We start from the raw sequence: 20,330 nt of genomic DNA, 5'->3' as shown, positions 1-20,330 counted from the left end.
TGTTGGTTTTCTTTAATAATTCTGCCAAATTAAATATCCTATTTTGATTAAAGGGAAAGAGGCAGTAAGAGCCGGCGCGGTAAATAGGGCGCAAGTTATATATATTTTTCTTATCGTCAATACATAAAAAAATTCGCGAACGTTTCGACCAATTTTGTGGTCATCTTCAGCGCAATAAATTAGAAACGTGTAAATTACTCTATTGTAACGCGGTCATTAGGCTATTGTATACTCGCACGTCGCACGTTCCCTTATCCATGCGGTCATTCCGGTGTGTGTGCGCTACTCCATAGGCAAGCAACCTTGAGTCCCTCCCAAGTTAGAAGGCTAGGAGGACCATGCTGCATTTGGTACTTCATTATATGTTGCATGATACCTGCACACATACAGGAGCGACACACTGATTTACGGTTCACATCGATATAAAATTGAGCACTGTGAGTTACTTACAATGAAATCGTAAACGGTATAGCGCACAAATCGGCAGATAACAGACGCAAGTAATCTTGACATTGCTTCGAGAGATAATACTTGATCGTGAAACGGTACAGCGCACAGATAACGGACGCAAGTTGTCTCGACAATGTTTCAAGAGGTAATGACCGATCTAATATGTTTCGCTTGCCTCGAGGTTAAAAGATCGATGTATAAGAATTCGGTGAAAAACAAATAACGGTAATGCCAGTTGAGAGATCGATGTATAAGAATATTCGTTGCAAAACAAATAACGGTAATGCCAGTCAGAGACCTTGTAACACAGTAATCTATGTATATAATAAATAAAGCGTGAAACGCGGAGCTCTCAAATTTTTGGAAGCCCCTCGATCACATTGAGATAGTTCTCGGGTAAATCCTCGATGTCCGTCTGCATATTCAGACCATTCTTCTGTCTTTTAATACATATCATCTCAGATATTAACCGTTTACTGATATATGGTTCGCTGTCCAAAATTTCAACCGCATTCCACTCGAAATCATGACCAAACTCTAAGAAGAAACACAACCAGCCGCTCAGTAATCACGGAGCATAGATTAGAGTTTGGTCATGATTTCGAGTGGAATGCGGTTGAAATTTCGGACAGCGAACCATATATCAGTAAACGGTTAATATCTGAGATGATATGTATTAAAAGACAGAAGAATGGTCTGAATATGCAGACGGACATCGAGGATTTACCCGAGAACTATCTCGATGTGATCGAGGGGCTTCCAAAAATTTGAGAGCTCCGCGTTTCACGCTTTATTTATTATATACATAGATTACTGTGTTACAAGGTCTCTGACTGGCATTACCGTTATTTGTTTTGCAACGAATATTCTTATACATCGATCTCTCAACTGGCATTACCGTTATTTGTTTTTCACCGAATTCTTATACATCGATCTTTTAACCTCGAGGCAAGCGAAACATATTAGATCGGTCATTACCTCTTGAAACATTGTCGAGACAACTTGCGTCCGTTATCTGTGCGCTGTACCGTTTCACGATCAAGTATTATCTCTCGAAGCAATGTCAAGATTACTTGCGTCTGTTATCTGCCGATTTGTGCGCTATACCGTTTACGATTTCATTGTAAGTAACTCACAGTGCTCAATTTTATATCGATGTGAACCGTAAATCAGTGTGTCGCTCCTGTATGTGTGCAGGTATCATGCAACATATAATGAAGTACCAAATGCAGCATGGTCCTCCTAGCCTTCTAACTTGGGAGGGACTCAAGGTTGCTTGCCTATGGAGTAGCGCACACACACCGGAATGACCGCATGGATAAGGGAACGTGCGACGTGCGAGTATACAATAGCCTAATGACCGCGTTACAATAGAGTAATTTACACGTTTCTAATTTATTGCGCTGAAGATGACCACAAAATTGGTCGAAACGTTCGCGAATTTTTTTATGTATTGACGATAAGAAAAATATATATAACTTGCGCCCTATTTACCGCGCCGGCTCTTACTGCCTCTTTCCCTTTAATCGATTTAATCACGAGAGCCTTATAATTTTTAATCCTATTTTGAGTCATTATTTGTTTTCTTGAAATTATTTCAGCTCCCTTTTCCTTCTTTCAGCGTATCTTTAACTCTATTATTATTAAATATACATTATGATTTATAATAAAATATAAGTTGCAAATATATTAAACTTTTTGCTTTCGTGAAAAAAATTTGTTTTCAGGTATCTTTGGCAAAGTGTTAGAATGTTCTAATCTAAAACGTCGAAAAATCACTTCTGTACAAAATGTCCGTGTGTGTGTGACGCTTTTGTTGTCCGTTTATGCTCTAACTTTCGTAATTTTTGAGATATCGGGATGCATTTTTTTTAATCGATAGAGTATTATGTAAAGAAGGTGGGTTTGAATTTGGCGATAATTGGTAAAACTGCTCTTTTCTAATAAAATTTAGAATTTTTGATGAAATGTTTGTGGTTGCTCTAACTTCCGCAAATTTTAAGATATTGGGCTGTTTCTAATTTTATTATATTCTTCAGTCTTTTCTACCTCTATTTTATATACAATTTAAGATTTATATCAATTAGAAACAAAGCCATGCGATCCAAGCCTAGGTCTTTTTGGCAGCCTTATATTAGTTTGTGTATACATATTTACTATATACTATATATATATACACATAAATTTTCCAAACTACTGCGCGCCGATTAAATTTTCGGACTTAAAACACCATAATTGTTAGAATTAAAAACCCTTCCCTCCCCGGAATTAAATCGACTCGATTTAATTAATCGGCGCGCAGTAGTTAAAATGTATATGTGTATATATATAGAAATACCCCTCGCGAATGCGCTGTTAGTTCGTTCCGGCCATCCATGTGAAGACACTGCGCTCTGCAAGATTTTCTGCTTATTCACTGTAATTTTGCTGGTAGTTTCGATAAGAGGTGAGTAATATAATATTTACATTACAGAATTAAATTTGACGCATGTGATAGGCTAAAACACTATAAAATTAGATTGCAAAATGATTTTAGAAACACACGTTTCTTTAATATATATTTTAAGGTTGTAAAGTGAAATGATTGAGTTTGATATTTCGCGCCCAAAGTTGAAATTTTGAGACTGATTGAATTTTGGAGACTGATAAAATTTTAAAGTTGTTTTTGTAATTCATAGACAATAGGTATAACGATAACTGTGTGTTAAGAGTTACCAAGACTGTTTAGTTTACAATGTAAGGTGCTTACAGAAAAAATCATTGCTTAAGTTTTGATTTGAATTTATAATGATCGTTATTTGTTAACACATTCACTTATTTTTATATGTAGGTACTTACTAGACGATATTAAGGGGGTTGTCGTGAAATATAAAAATATTGTCGATTTCTCTAGACTTCGCGTATGTATTAATAAACCTTACATACATTACGTCTCCAAATTTGAGATAGACAATCCATATTCGTTTTCGAGATATTCATTGTGGAAGTTGCGCTTTTTAACATGGGCTTTTATGGAAAGGTCGCCGCGAGAGTCACATTTTCGCTTATAACATCTCCACCAAAACTGTCATTGTTTTGAAAAACTAATATGTTATTAATGATATTCAATAATATCGAATAGCAGAAACTCGTATAGAGCAATCCATATTCGTTGTTGAGATATTATAAGTAAAAGTACGTTATCATGATGCCTGAAAAATGCGCAAAGAAAAGTGCTGTGGTGACGTGGCAACGTTGGCGGCCCAGCAGACATCGCGCGTAAATCACACTATACTCTTTGAGTATAGTGTGTACCGTCGAAATATATTTTTTTTTCGTTTGTCAATAACATTATGAATTGACGAATTCCGGATTTTGCTGGCTACATAAATGAAAATTGAGGAGATTTATGCAATAGAAATCTTTTTGTTGAATTGATTTATAGTAACATTAGGTTATTACGAGTATTAACGAATAATTCGAATAAAATATGAGTGCATGAAAAGATGAGGATATCAAATAAATATACCAGAGTAGTTTTACAATAAATAATATATTAATATTTTTATTTATAAACATTTAAAAACATTTAAAAATATTATTTATAAACATTTAACATATTTTTAAACAACCAATTATTTTTGTCAGAACTTTTTTATTCTTAGTTACTAGAGGCTTACGGCTACTATCACATTTGGAAAGAAACTTGATTACTTTATCTTCTCCTTCATTTGAAAATTTTGATTTTAAATTTTGGAATGTTATCCCTGCGACAGCTATTTTTTTAATTATATCACGAGAAACGATGTTTTTAAAAGGAGCCAATTCCAATACTTTATGATTGATAATTTTGTTGATTTTGTTTTCTTCGATTGCTTTCTCAAACTTCTTTTCAAAAATGAATAAGTCTGTTTCTTTGGAAGTAACCTTTACAAGTTGTTGTAATACACGAACGTCAAATAAAGCTTCATGGAAAAATCCAGGACTCTGAGTTTCAAGCAGATCTTGTGCTAAATTGATTAATTTGAAGGCACCTGGGCCTTTACGGAATGGATACACTGTTTTAAACAATTTTAACGTATCTGAAAACCCAGTTACAATTTGAAACCTGTCTTGGATTTTACAGTTTGTAATTGCATTTAGTAATCGAGGAACATCAAAACGAGCATTGTGCGCAACAAGCAAACAAGATGGAGATACAATATTTATAAACTCTGAGAACGCGAGTAATGCATTTTCAAGCGTAACGGCATCAACTTTTTTATTCTTGAAATATAAATCTCCATTTTTATTATGTAAAGAATTGATTTTGGTTACATGAATAGGAATCGCTTGACTAGGTAAAATGTATACATTAAATTCAAAAGCTTCGGATATTGCTGCTATTTGTAATATATCACTTTCTATTTCAAAGCCTGCTGTTTCTAAATCAAAATAAATTATTTTAGTCGTATTATTTGTACTTCTATCATCAACCTTTTCTTCAATGCTTATTTTTTCGCTCGTCATCTCTATCCCACAGTTAGTCTTATATGTAATACCTTCTCTTCTTTCTTTTTTCTTTTGTAAATTTTGTCTGTTTGCTGCTAACTGAATACGCCTCAATTTCGACTCTCTCGTAACTTTTCTAGATGACTTTATTATTCTAAGTTTATCACTTCTTAGGCAATATGCTGATGTATATTTACCTGCTTGTAAACCTAATAATTGTGTAACCCTTATTATTCCTTGATCACCTTCATTTTTACTTAAAACAGCACTAGCGACTCTAAAATCCGCAGACTGCGATTTACTGTAACATCTCATCTTTGGTGCTTTACAAGCTATCATGCTATTTAGGCTTTCATTTGCCTAACTGGATGCGACAACGCTAAATTTTGCAGCATTATTTGCATATTTTTCGAATAATTCTCGAAGACTTAAATATAAACTTTCATCTTTCAATACAATAGTTTGCTGTGTGTTATCGTCACATCGCTTACACCACTCGCCACAATTCTCGTGACTATTATATACATGATCCGGGATGTTTCTTATTGCAGAAGCAAGGTCTGCAGTTCGTCCTTTTTGTTGAGCAATCGCGTACGTGAAACATTTTTTTAAATGATTTATAACACCACTTTTTTTTAATTCTTTGAAGGAATTCGATAGTGTGTACAATTCACTTACAAAATTTTTAACTAAATGATTTTTATCGGCTAATTTATGAATGACTTTGCCACTTTCTTTTCGTATTGCGGCAATCGTACTACTATCTTCGTCACCAATCAAAACTCCAACATTTAAATTATTTTCTTGAAGAATTTTACTTCGATTGATCAATTGCGCTCCGGCGTCCGCTTCCATCGCTTTTGCACTGCTTTCAAAATTCTCTCGACAATCGTGGTCATCTTTCGAATGTCCTATATCACATTTGTAACACTTGCGATTTCGTGTTGTATAATATAAAACTTTATGACTTAAAAATCCAATTATTGCTGCATAACCATTCAGACTGTCATAACTGCGACCGTTGCCTCTTTTACTCCAGCCCATGTCGTACGAAACTATGATGTTTACAATACTACTGCATGCTTGGTCAAATTCAGGACTTCTTTGATTAGAGGATTGAAGAATCGTTAGGTAAGGATAAAGATCGCGAACAATGTCGGCTGGTCTATAAATAAAATAAAAACCGTATTTGAATTATGGCTATATATTAAGGAAAAAAATCATGTTTATTTTTTTAAATCTAAGTAATGTTTGTTTTTATTTTTTAATGACAAGTAAAATACATAAATTCAATTAAATATAAAATATAAAGGTTCATCCCAGCTAAATATCAATCCATTATTGATGTATTATAAATTAAGCAATAATATACAATTCAATATACAATTGAAAAGTTAAATCGCAGCTACAATTCAGTATAAATATATAATTCAATTAACCAAAAAAATATTCAAAAATGTGCATATAAAATTTACAAATATTCTCATACAAAAAAAATGATAATTCTTACAAATTATCACAAAGCTCTTGAGTGTTCTTTATCACAAGGTGCCTTTCTTCTAACGCTGCTTTTTGGCAACTTTCTACAGCTGCTTTTTCGATGGCTAATCCGACTTTTCTTTCATATCTTTTGAACATATCCATTGTTATGACTGGAATATTGAGGCATGCAAGAATTTTGTTCAAACCAGTACATCCAAGACCAGAGTGCATCGCACCTACAAACAAATTTTTTTATTATTAGTGATAACATAAAATATTATTAAATAAAACAGAAAAATTTGTTATAATTAATTGCAAGCAAAAACTCATATCTTACCAAGGACAGCTTGAAGATTCACATTTGTGTAACAGTGGCCATCTAAGTCAACTTTCTTGCCAGTGTTAACCTCATTTTGAATTCCACATTTATGGCACTTAATATGAAGTATTGAGAAAAGTCCTTTGCGCACTTCATTATTTATATTATCTAAACTCAAAACTTCTTTGCAAGCACAGCAGTGTAGTGCTTGCCCCATACTTTTGAGGTTAACAATATGATTCCCCTCATCATCGCTTTCTTGCCTGGTACTTTTATTGGTTTTGCTTTTTCTGGCTGCTACGCTATTTTCTACAGCTTTTTTCACTCGTTCAGCCTTTTTCTTTGAAACGAACCTTCCACGTTTTGAACGCGGTTTTCCAGACATTTTTTCTAAACGTCAATTTACGCAGCGTTGCCAAATCCAAAATTTTTTACACGCGTGCGCGGAGAGAGTACATGGACAGGCCACGTCTATGTGTGCGTGTACAGTTGCTCTAGAAAATCCAGTCTTTAAAGTGGAGAAGGGGAATACGCGGAGAACCGTAAGCGCGCGTTTATACTTTTTGCTGATATTTCAGCACGACAACCCCCTTAATGCATAAAGGTGCGATTTCATGGGCGTCAGTTGTCGCGCGTCAAGACGATTTTGTGACGTCATGTTGTTTCTGCGTCGACGCTGAGAAGTTCAGATTTCCCAACCTCTAGCGTCAACTGGCATCTCGACGCGAGTTCCAAAAATTGACGCATGAAAACCTTTTTCATTGCGCGTCAGAATATCGGCGTCATTATACTAATCTAACTTACCCGAACTTGATTTCGAGCGTCAACTGACGCCCATGAAAAAGCACCTTAAAGGTGCCAATTCATGAGACGCTGAAAATGAGCGTCAACAAGGTGAACGTGGTGGTTTCGCTTTGACGCTAGCGTCAAAGAAATGAAGTTGAATTTGTTTAATATTCAGCGTCGTCGCTGAATCGTCGTTAATCGTCCTAGTACAATCAAACATAGACTTCAAAATACGTAAAATATTAATTATTTTCAAGTAATATCTTCAAGTAATAATATTTTATGGATATATATATAAATAAAAGATATTATTTCTGAAGATTTTTACTTGCTAAAAATGAGCGTCGAGCGTTAACGTGAAAAGGCACCTTAAATATAAAAAAAAATATTTTGTTATTGTTTCTACTTCATGTCACTGGCTAAAGCCAAAGTAATTTTTATTGGGAATGGCTAAACTGCGATACGCTATCTGGTGGCGAAAACAGAACTAAAAAGAGTAGGTCGCCGGCTGCCACATAAATAAATCGACTTAAAAACTATTAGACCGAACTTGTATTAAAACCATATAAAATAGGGGTACAATTTTCCGGGGAGTGCTATAGAGTGTATAGTTTATCGTTATCTCTTTTCTGGAAATTGATTTTTTTAATTTTTTTGCTCGTAAAAATTAGAAAAATTAAAAAAATCGGTTTCCAGAAATCGGTAACGAAAAACTACACACTCTATAGCACTTTCTGGAAAATTCTATCCCTATTTTATATACTTTTGATAAAAATTTGGTCCAATAGTTTTTAAGTTAAAAACGGCCAAACATACACCACCCGTAAGAATTTTATATAATAGTATAGAAGAGTAGGTCGCCGGCTGCCACATAAATAAATCGAATTGCGGCATGAAGGCGTCGAATTGGTAAAATTGCATATTTCATTTATGGGCAGTCTCATTTTAATTACTGAAATCTATGTATATAAAGGAAAATGTCCTGACTGACTGACTGACTCATTAACGCCCAGCCCAAACCCCTGAATCGAATTTTTATCAAAAGTATATGAAATAGGGGTAGAATTTTCCGGAGAGTGGCACTATGTGTATAGTTTTTTGTTACCGATTTTTTGGAAACCAATTTTTTTAATTTTTCCTATTTTTCAATTAAAAGAATTAGAAAAACCGGTTTCCAGAAAATCGGTAACAAAAAACTATACACATAGTGGCACTCCCCGGAAAATTTTACCCCTATTTCATATACTTTTGGTAAAAATTCGGTTCAGGGAATAAGCACATACGTCGTATTGTAGAGTGACAAGTGACCTACTCTCTCCGGCCATTTTTCCTTGTGACGTCACGACCGCCAATCCCAATAGGCACGATATTATCAGACCAGTTCGGTAATACCGCGTTTTCTCATTTTTTGGAAAATTGTTAATATTTTAGTTTGTGTTTAACTTTGAAGATTATTACTATTATATATGAATAGCCAAATAAATTACCTATCTAAAACTGCACATTTTGTTTTTTGAAACATTTCTAAGCTTAGATATACGCTTCAATTCTTAGGGGCTCGGTAATATCCAACTCCCTACCATATGCGCCGCGCATGCGCGAAAAACCGGGCCAGATTCACATCAGATCAACGATATTTTTACGCTGGAAATGCTTTCTCGGTATCTCGGCGTGAATCTGAGTTGCTGTTGCACGATAATCAAAGAACGATCTTTGGAATAATGTAGAAATGTAAAAATAATTAATAAACATAAAAAAATTGCAGTAAAAAATTATGTTGATCCCTCTTGCAGAAATTTTCATGCTTTGACCTATACTAAAGCCGGGATTTAGTTGCTCATTTCGGGACGATTCCCGAGGCGACGCCGACGCCTTTTATACCCCCATTACCGCTCGAGGCTCAGCGGCCGAGCCGCCGATCGCTCACGTGACGCGTAATCTCAGGCGAAGTATTCTCGCTATTTGTAGAATAAATTTCAATCTACTTTTGTTTTATATGATTCACGCTTGTTGAAGTATAAAAAATTGAAATTTATACATGTAATATGTGTATATAATGTATGTGAGGTACAAGAGGGTGGCAGTGTAGTCTTGTGGAAAAGCGCCAGACTCGTAATCCCGAGGACCCGGGTTCGAGTCCACCTGACCACAGGAATTTTTAATTCCAAACTGCCACCCCCCGCACGACTGGGGCTCGTGCGGAGAAACTGGGCTATCTTTCGGAGGAGAAATGGATGGTGGTCTTTTCATTGATCATTTCTTCTATATCCGCGATCAGCTTTGTGTTGGTCTTGTTCAGAAATTAAATTTGAAATTGGTCGTCAAGCTTGGGGAGCTTGGGAGTTTTTTTTTTTATTTTTTATACTTCAACAAGCGGCGTTTTTATTAAATTACTAAATTATTAAAAAAAAAAAAATGAACGCGTGGTCGCCACGCGCGTTAGAAGTGAAACTTCTGAAGGCAAGGCTTTGCCATAACTTTTCTGAAATTAATAAAATAAATCTTCTGTGCCTTAAAGTAACACGACACGTACATGTATACTCGTAGGCAACACAACACAGCACTATCAGTCACTATCTGTGCGAACAGTTACTGGTTCTACCCGGGAAAAAAAGATTATATATAATTCTATTTTGGGGATACGTATGTCGGTGTTGGTAATGGATGATAGTGATGGAGAGGAGTGTATGTTTTTGGATGTATGATGGTAAGTGGAGGATACGTCCCCAAAAATACCATGCGACTCTCCGCGAGTCGCGATGGTATTTTTGGGGACGTATTCTCCACTTACCATCATACATCCAAAAACATACACTCCTCTCCATCACTATCATCCATTACCAACACCGACATACGTATCCCCAAAGTGGTGACCCCGACGTGATTAGAACGCGAAAAAAGACGTGATACAACGTGATACGACGTGATTCAAACAATCCGACGCGATTCAGCCAATCCAACGTGATGCAGCAATCCCAAAACGTGATTTTCAGTAATCCGACGTAATCTAACGTTCGACCGACGTAATAAGAACGCGCAAATACTCGACCGGGGAGGAGTAGTAAAAAGATCAACCGCGGAAAACTTACGAATGCTAAGAGGGGGCATCAGGCCCATTACGATAGCATATTCAGTACAGCTACCCCCACTATAACAACTGTGATAGGGAGTGCAGCGGCAATCACACCACCATGCAGCACCCGAACACACACGCGCACACGCGCCACACGCACACGCGCATGCGTACATACGCGTACCGCGCGCCGCACGCACGGCAGGACGCCTACACACGCACGCACATAAGCTGAAGCTTATTTCGCCCGTGCACCTGTGCATGCACACACACACGCCCGCATACGTGTCCGTACGTCTGCCGCTATGCACGTGCGCCGGCACACTCGTTCGTGCGCCCGTGCGCGCTCACACGCTCACACACGACGACGCTTCGTATACGAGTACAGCGCGCACACAAGCGCACAAGCACACGGAAACGCGTGTAATGCACGCACTCGTGCGCACGCGTCCACTCACACACCCACACACCGGAACAAAGCCGGGGTTGAGTGTTTGTGAGGTATCGTGCTATTAGTACAGCACTGGCAAGGGAGTACTGTGGTGGTCGCGCGCGCCCCTATCGAGACGGCAACACATAGCCACATTTTCTCGCGAGCGCTCGTCCGCGCCGACATTAATATATAAACAAATTCGGTAACAACATCCATTGCCCCGATCGACACTATCACCGACGATCTCATCGGACGACGAGTTAGACGGGCATATAGTGGAGTGGCACCATCGCGACTCGCAGAGAGTCGCATGGTATTTTTGGGGACGTATCCTCCACTTACTATCATACATCCAAAAACATACACTCCTCTCCATCACTATCATCCATTACCAACACCGACATACGTATCCCCAAACTATATATAACTATATATAAATATATATAATTATATGTGATTATATATTAAATTTGGCTTTATATAAAATTATAAATGGGTCCATATATCATTATATATGGGCATATATAATTCTAAATATAAATATAGTGTTACACTAGTTCTCACTATATCCGTCTCGCCAGTGCCGTACGCCTGATCGAATTTTCGTGACGCGTTTTCGAGTCGCAAAATCGAATTTACTTACCGATCCAAAAGGAGTTTCACTTTGTACGCCTGTTGGTCGAATTTTCGTGACACTATTTCGTGACGTTTTTTCGTGTCGCACAATCGAACTTACTACTGTACCAAAGAAGTTTCATTTCGTACGCCTATTGGTCGAATTTTCGTTACACTTTTCGTGTCGCATAATCGAACTTACTACCGTGCCAGAAGAAGAACCGTCTCGCCAACGCCGTACGCCTATTGGTCAAATTTTCGTTACACTTTTTGTGTCGCACAATCGAACTTACTACTGTACCAAAGAAGTTTCACTTCCGTTACACTTTTTCGTGTCGCGAATCGAACTTACTACCGTGCCTAAAGAAGTTTCACTTCAATATCATTATATATATGGGCATATATAATTCTAAATATAAATATAGTGTTACACGCAGTTCTCACTATATTCGTCTCGCCAGTGCCGTACGCCTGATCGAATTTTCATGACGCGTTTTCGAGTCGCAAAATCGAATTTACTTACCGATCCAAAAGGAGTTTCGTTACACTTTCCGTGTCGCACAATCGAACTTACTACCGTACCAAAGAAGTTTAATTTCGTACGCCTATTGGTCGAATTTTCGTTACACTTTTTGTGTCGCATAATCGAACTTACTACCGTACCAAAGAAGTTTCATTTCGTACGCCTATTGGTCGAATTTTCATTACACTTTTCGTGTCGCATAATTGAACTTACTACCGTGCCAGAAGAAGAACCGTTTCACCAACGCCGTACGTCTATTGGTCAAATTTTCGTTACACTTTTCGTGTCGCACAATCGAACTTACTACCGTAACCAAAGAAGTTTCATTTCGTACGCCTATTGGTCGAATTTTCGTTACACTTTCCGTGTCGCACAATCGAACTTACTACCGTACCAAAGAAGTTTAATTTCGTACGTTTATTGGTCGAATTTTCGTTACACTTTCCGTGTCGCACAATCGAACTTACTACCGTACCAAAGAAGTTTCATTTCGTACGCCTATTGGTCGAATTTTCGTTACACTTTTCGTGTCGCATAATCAAACTTACTACCGTGCCAGAAGAAGAACCGTCTCGCCAACGCCGTATGCCTATTGGTCAAATTTTCGTTACACTTTTCGTGTCGCACAATCGAACTTACTACCGTACCAAAGAAGTTTCACTTCCGTTACACTTTTTCGTGTCGCGAATCGAATTCACTACCGTGCCTAAAGAAGTTTCACTTAAAAAAAAAAAACTCCCAAGCTCCCCAAGCTTGACGACCAATTTCAAATTTAATTTCTGAACAAGACCAACACAAAGCTGATCACGGATGTAGAAGAATTGATCAATGAAAAGACCACCATCCATTTCTCCTCCGAAAGATAGCCCAGTTTCTCCGCACGAGCCCCAGTCGTGCGGGGGGTGGCAGTTTGGAATTAAAAATTCCTGTGGTCAGGTGGACTCGAACCCGGGTCCTCGGGATTACGAGTCTGGCGCTTTACCACAAGACCACACTGCCATCCTCTTGTACCTCACATACATTATATACACATATTACATGTATAAATTTCAATTTTTTATACTTCAACAAGCGTGAATCATATAAAACAAAAGTAGATTGAAATTTATTCTACAAATAGCGAGAATACTTCGCCTGAGATTACGCATCACGTGAGCGATCGGCGGCTCGGCCGCTGAGCCTCGAGCGGTAATGGGGGTATAAAAGGCGTCGGCGTCGCCTCGGGAATCGGCCCGAAATGTGCAACTAAATAATGTGAATCATTATTAAATGTGTATCATTATTCGACATAAATAAATATATAAAATATAGTTTTTATATAAATATATTTGTTAACGAAAATACCCCGTACGTATATATAAAATTAAATATTTGCAAGATATTAATTAACTTACAAGTAACAGTTATTGACAAATTCAATTTCTTACAAATATTACACTCGGAAATGTTAATTGTAGGCCAAACAAAAAAATACGTGTCTTCTCTTTTACGGAATTTTTTTCGGAAAGGAATTTTCAAAATAATAGGATCGTATAGGTCAAAGCATGATAATTTCTGCAAGAGGGATCAACCTAATTTTTTACTACAATTTTTTTATGTTTATTAATTATTTTTACATCTCTACATTATTTCAAAGATCGTTCTTTGATTATCGTGCAACGGCAACTCAGATTCACGCCGAGATACCGAGAAAGCATTTCCAGCGTAATAACATCGTCGATCGCGCGAGCTAAGTGAGAGCGACAAGGAGGGAGTAATATTCTCCCTCTCGCTCGACACTGCCGAGCGCTGCCGACACACCGATAGACCGAGCGTCACTCTGTGTGCGCAGTGGAGGGGGGCGCATGCGCGAAAAACTGGGCCGGATTTACATCGTGATGCTAGTTGGTCACACGGATCGATCATTTATGAATAATTAAAAGTTTCCTGTTCATTGTACACGGTGTGTCTACTTATCGAAAAGTACCCTTCTTCCCTTCTCCCTATCTAGCAAGCTGCTCAACGATCGACTGATGCAACAGGTTATGGGCCCAGTCAACGTTTTGCTGCGGCAGGTTGGCTAGAGGGAAGCGAGAGTTTCGGTGGTAAAAAGGAACGCGGAACGCGAAGCCAAGAGTCGGCCATCTTGAGTCGAGAGATTTTTCGTTTTGAGTCGCGTTAACGAGATAGCAGCCCGAGAATATATAATGGCGGACGCTTTAACGATAGGGCACGTGCCGAAATTCGACGGAATAAATTTCCTCGGCTGGAAATTCCAGATTCGGACGTCGTTAATCGGGCAAGGCATATTCGACGTTGTAAACGGCACGAGAAAGAAGCCAGTGGTACCCGCGCAAAACGGCGCGGCGCAGGAAGATTTGCTGAAAGTCTGGATAAAGGACGACGCGAAAGCAATGTCGTTTATTTCGAGAGCGCTCGAGTACAAACATCTTGAACCGCTTCTGACTTGCGAATCCTCAAAAGCGATGTGGGACAAATTGGCGCGAATTCATGCACAGAATTCCGAGTCGAACAAGCTATTGTTGATGGAAAAGTTTCACAAGTACCAAATGGGCCCAACGGACTCGGTCGTACAACATGTAGCGAAGGTCCAGAATATGGCGGCGCAGCTTACAGACCTCGGAGAAAACATGTCGGACAATCAAATCATGGTAAAAATCTTGGCGGGTCTAACGTCCAAATTTAGCAACCTGCAGACGGCGTGGGACAGTGTCGAGCCTGGTCGACAAACTGTTGAAAATCTGCAAGAACGTCTCATCAAGGAAGAAGGAAGACTGGACGCTGAAGCGGACGAGACAACGGCGTTAGCAGCGATAAGAAACACCAGAGAAAAGGCTGGTCGGTCGAAGAATAAAGAAGACTCGAAAAGCAACGAGGAGAAGAAAGCTCGGCAAGAGAAGAAAAAGAAAAGTGTCAAGTGCTTCGAGTGCGAAGAAAAGGGCCATTACGCAAGCGAATGCCTGACGCGAAAACAAAAGAAAGATGGACACGACAAGAGCGAGTCAAGTGGGTGCGCGTTCGTTGCCGAGAAATCGGAAAGAAACGATCGAGAGTCGAGTCGGTACAGTGGGCCTCCTACGGATGTAAAGAAGAGGTGGCTGAGTCTGGACAAGAAAGAAGTCTGGTATACCGATAGTGGTGCTTCTAGAGTTCCGTGAAGTTGGCACCCGACTTTAACAAAATAAATTTTTAAAAAAAGGAAATTGTAGCATTTTCTTTGTAGTTGTTTGTAGTAACAATAATTTCGTTTGTAGTTTTATCGATTTTGCAAAAACAAAGATTTTTAAAAATCACTCTTGCCTAAAATTGAGATATTTGAAATTCGCTCGCGCCATGTGTTTTAGAATCGTTTGTAGTTGTTTGTAGTAACAATAATATCGTTTGTAGATTTATCCATTTGGAAATAACAAAAAATTTAAAAAATCACTCTTACTCAAAATTGAGATATTTGAAATTCGCTCGCGCCATGTGTTTTAGAATCGTTTGTAGTTGTTTGTAGTAACAATAATTTCGTTTGTAGTTTTATCCATTTGGAAATAACGAAAAATTAAAAAAATCACTCTTACTCAAAATTGAGATATTTGAAATTCGTTCGCGCCATGTGTTTTAGAATCGTTTGTAGTTGTTTGTAGTAACAATAATTTCGTTTGTAGTTGAATAATATAAAAGTTACAACGTATTTGCAATATACAAATAACGTATCTTTCTCAATTTTAAAGATATCTCGAATCCGCTTGCGCTATGTGTTTTAGTATCCTTTGTAGTTGTTTGTAGTAACAATAATATCGTTTGTAGTTTTATCCATAAAAAAACAAATATTTAAAAAAATTACTCTTACCCTAAATTGAGATATCTCACATCAAAATATTTTTCCTGTACTTCTTAATGTATCCGAACGTTTTCCGAAGAGTTCTATTCATAAACATTTGTCTATTTTTCAAATAATTATCGGAAATCGACTAGCGTGTCTCACTCATGTAGTCGTAAATGCGGCAATAACAAGCGGATTTCAGATATCTCAATTTAGGGTAAAAGTGATTTTTAAAATTTTTTGTTATTTCGAAATGGATAAAACTACAAACAAAATTATTGTTACTACAAACAACTACAAACGATTCTAAAACACATGGCGCGAACGAATTTCAAATATCTAAATTTTGGGTAAGAGTAATTTAAAAAAATTTTTGTTTTTGCAAAATGGATAAAACTACAAACGAAATTATTGATACCACAAACAACTACAAACGATTCTAAAAAACATGGCGCAAGCAGATTCGAGATATCTTTAAAATTGACAGAGATACGTCATTTGTTTATTACAAATACATTGTAACTTTGAAATTATTCCACTACAAACGAAATTGTTGTTACTACAAAAAACTACAAACGATTCTAAAACAAAGTTCTACTACAAAGTAACAACAATTTCGTTTGTAGTGGAATAATTTAAAAGTCACAACGTATTTGTAACAAACAAATAACGTATCTCTGTCAATTTTAAAGATCTCGAATCTGCTTGCGCCATGTTTTTTAGAATCGTTTGTAGTTGTTTGTGGTATCAATAATTTCGTTTGTAGTTTTATCCATTTTGCAAAAACAAAAATTTTTTTAAATTACTCTTACCCAAAATTTAGATATTTGAAATTCGTTCGCGCTATGTGTTTTAGAATCGTTTGTAGTTGTTTGTAGTAACAATAATTTCGTTTGTAGTTTTATCCATTTCGAAATAACAAAAAATTTTAAAAATCACTTTTACCCAAAATTGAGATATCTGAAATCCGCTTGTTATTGCCGCATTTACGACTACATGAGTGAGACACGCTAGTCGATTTCCGATAATTATTTGAAAAATAGACAAATGTTTATGAACAGAACTCTTCGGAAAACGTTCGGATACATTAAGAAGTACAGGAAAAATATTTTGATGTGAGATATCTCAATTTAGGGTAAGAGTAATTTTTTTAAATATTTGTTTTTTTATGGATAAAACTACAAACGATATTATTGTTACTACAAACAACTACAAAGGATACTAAAACACATAGCGCAAGCGGATTCGAGATATCTTTAAAATTGAGAAAGATACGTTATTTGTATATTGCAAATACGTTGTAACTTTTATATTATTCAACTACAAACGAAATTATTGTTACTACAAACAACTACAAACGATTCTAAAACACATGGCGCGAACGAATTTCAAATATCTCAATTTTGAGTAAGAGTGATTTTTTTAATTTTTCGTTATTTCCAAATGGATAAAACTACAAACGAAATTATTGTTACTACAAACAACTACAAACGATTCTAAAACACATGGCGTGAGCGAATTTCAAATATCTCAATTTTGAGTAAGAGTAATTTTTTAAATTTTTTGTTATTTCCAAATGGATAAATCTACAAACGATATTATTGTTACTACAAACAACTACAAACGATTCTAAAACACATGGCGCGAGCAAATTTCAAATATCTCAATTTTAGGCAAGAGTGATTTTTAAAAATCTTTGTTTTTGCAAAATCGGTAAAACTACAAACGAAATTATTGTTACTACAAACAACTACAAAGAAAATGCTACAATTTCCTTTTTTTAAAAATTCATTTTGTTAAAATCGGGTGCCAACTTCACGGAACTTGCTTCTAGGCACATCACCTACAGACGCGAGTGGTTCTCAGAGTTCCGTCCGGGAAGTGGCGCGACGATATCGCTGGGCGATAACGCGAAGTGCGAAGTAGCCGGTGAAGGGACAATAATGATCGAAAAGCTCGTGGACGGGGAATGGTGTGAAGCGCGAATCGACAACGTGCTCTACGTGCCGGCTGTGCGTAGCAACTTGTTTTCGGTCGGCATGTGTACTTCGAAAGGATTCGAGGTTAGGTTCGTGGGTGATTGCGTACACATGATGGACGGCGACAAGATTATAGCGACTGGAGTAAAGCAGTCGAACGCGATCTATCGAATGCTTTTCCGCATGAAGAGTGCACAAAATGTCGGCGAAGTGAACGTGTCTACAACAAGTCTCAAGGTGTGGCACGAGCGCCTAGGACATTTAAATAAACGTGCACTATGTGACTTGGTGAAAAACGAACTTGTGCAAGGGGTTAAAATAACTAACGAGACTGACTTCTTCTGCGACGCCTGTCAACTCGGCAAGGCGCACCGGCTGCCGTTTAAAAAGGCGGAGAAACAAATAAACACGAAACCGGGCGAACTAATATACAGTGACGTGTGCGGACCTATGTCCGAGCTCTCACCGGGAGGAGCGCGTTTTTTTGTGACCTTTATCGACGACGCTTCCGGATTCCGTTACGTTTATTTCTTAAAACACAAATCGGACGTGTTCGAACGTTTTAAAGAAGTCGAAAGAGTGATCGCGAACAAATTCGGACAGACGATGAAAGTGCTGCGTTCCGATAACGGCCGGGAGTATTGCAACGAGAGAATGGCGAGTTATTTATCGATGCGCGGCATTAAGTTCGAACCAAGTGCGCCGTATACGCCGGAACAAAACGGCAAGTCGGAACAAGACAATCGAACGATTGTAGAATCCGCGCGTACGATGCTGAAAGCGAAGGACTTGCCGACGTCGCTGTGGGCGGAAGCAGTAAACACTGCAGTGTACATTCAAAATCGAGTGCTGTCGTCTGAGAGAAGCGGCGGAAAAACGCCGTGCGAAATATGGACGAACGAAAAACCGGACTTAAGTCACGCGAGAGTGTTCGGGTCGGAGGCCTTCGTACACGTGCCGAAACAATTTACACGAAAGTTCGACGCGAGGTCAAAGAAAGTGTTGTTCGTGGGATACGAAGGTGACTCGACAAACTACAGGCTCTACAATCCAGAGACGAAAAGCGTGACAGTGTCAAGAAACGTGGTATTCCACGAAGCGCAGAAGCCGATCGAGACAACGCGAGAAGAACACGAGATCTGGTCTATGCCGAACGGAGAAACGGACGAAGTTATCGACGACAACCGGGTTATCGAAGAACCGGAGCAGGACGAGCCGGCACGAGACATGCCACTGAATCCCGCCGTTCGCAACGTCCCAGCGGTTAACAATGAAGATGTCGAACCTCGACAACTCAGAGACCGATCAAAGCTACGAATTCCTGCGAGGTACGAGGTAAATTTCGCCGAGTACGAAGCTCCTACGAGTTTCAGAGAAGCAGTGAGTGGAAGAGATTCGTCGAAGTGGATCGAGGCAGTTCGAGAAGAACTAGACACGCATGAGAAGAACAACACTTGGACTATTGTTCCAAAAGAAGAAAACAAGAAAACCATTGACTCCAAGTGGGTTTTCAAGGTGTTACGCGACGCCAACGGAGATATCTATCGATATAAAGCTCGTTTGTGTGCAAGAGGGTTCCAACAGCGCGAAGGGATCGACTACAAGGAGACGTTCTCACCGGTCGTGAGGTACGATTCCCTACGGGTACTGCTAGCACTCGTCGCTCAAGAGGACTTCGAATTAGTCCAGTTTGACGTACGTACGGCGTTCCTTTACGGGGAACTCGAGGAGGAGATCCATATGAAGATTCCTGAGGGACTCGATGTCGAAAACAGCGAAATAAGTGCGAGTAGTGCGAGTGTAGTCTGTAAGCTAAACAAGTCTTTGTATAGTTTGAAGCAAGCACCACGGTGCTGGAACAAAAAGTTTGTGACGTGACAAATGTCACGTCCCTCACCTCAGATGGGAGCTCGGCCGAGGGAGGCGTCAGGGATGGTGCCTCCGCCCGGGGCGGGCGGAGAGCGAACTTAGGTTAGGCTTAAGATCTCTTGCGAGCGTTACAGGTCGAGGGAGTGCGGAGCAGATGGCCAGGGTCACGGAATTGTAACGGCGTATGCCGCACCGAGGGACTTACGGCTGGAAAGCAGGGAGCTTCCAAGGACGGACGGTCGACGGACGGGTCACGCTGGAGCCCACAGCCGGAACAGCCGCTGGCCTGTCAAAGCACCTACATAGCCCGCACAACAGCAATGCAGCCCGGAAACGGAGGACCCGAGAGGGGGGACGCCCCGACGAAGGTCCCCGTCGAGGAACGGGGTCACCACCGGGAAATCGCCACCGGTCGACGAGCCATGGCCCGTCCAGCCTGGCCGTCGAACAGCCGGATGATGAGTCGCGGCCTGGACAGCCGGTCTCACACAGGCGGGCTTTTAAACCACCGCCGGCGGAC

The 20,330-nt window shown here is 38.9% G+C and overlaps 2 protein-coding genes across 2 annotated transcripts; one reads left to right on the top strand and one right to left on the bottom strand.

The window, feature by feature from the left end:
- Window positions 1–5,063: 5,063 nt before the first annotated feature.
- Window positions 5,064–7,177, bottom strand: LOC139814819 (uncharacterized). Its single transcript, XM_071781319.1, has 3 exons — window positions 6,740–7,177; window positions 6,431–6,638; window positions 5,064–6,085 (listed from the first exon to the last, which is right to left on the bottom strand). Exons 1-3 carry the CDS (start codon window positions 7,104–7,106, stop codon window positions 5,281–5,283), a joined length of 1,380 nt encoding a protein of 459 aa, XP_071637420.1. The 5' UTR covers window positions 7,107–7,177; the 3' UTR covers window positions 5,064–5,280.
- A 7,160-nt stretch (window positions 7,178–14,337) lies between these two features.
- Window positions 14,338–15,309, top strand: LOC139814899 (uncharacterized). Its single transcript, XM_071781421.1, has one exon. It carries the CDS (start codon window positions 14,338–14,340, stop codon window positions 15,307–15,309), a length of 972 nt encoding a protein of 323 aa, XP_071637522.1.
- The last annotated feature ends 5,021 nt before the right edge of the window (window positions 15,310–20,330 follow it).

The sequence above is a fragment of the Temnothorax longispinosus genome, chromosome 6 (assembly GCF_030848805.1).
Source record: "Temnothorax longispinosus isolate EJ_2023e chromosome 6, Tlon_JGU_v1, whole genome shotgun sequence".
NCBI classification, from domain to species: Eukaryota; Metazoa; Arthropoda; class Insecta; order Hymenoptera; family Formicidae; genus Temnothorax; species Temnothorax longispinosus.
The sequence above is the reverse complement of the archived record's forward strand: the minus strand, read 5'-3'. Positions and strand labels throughout refer to the sequence as shown.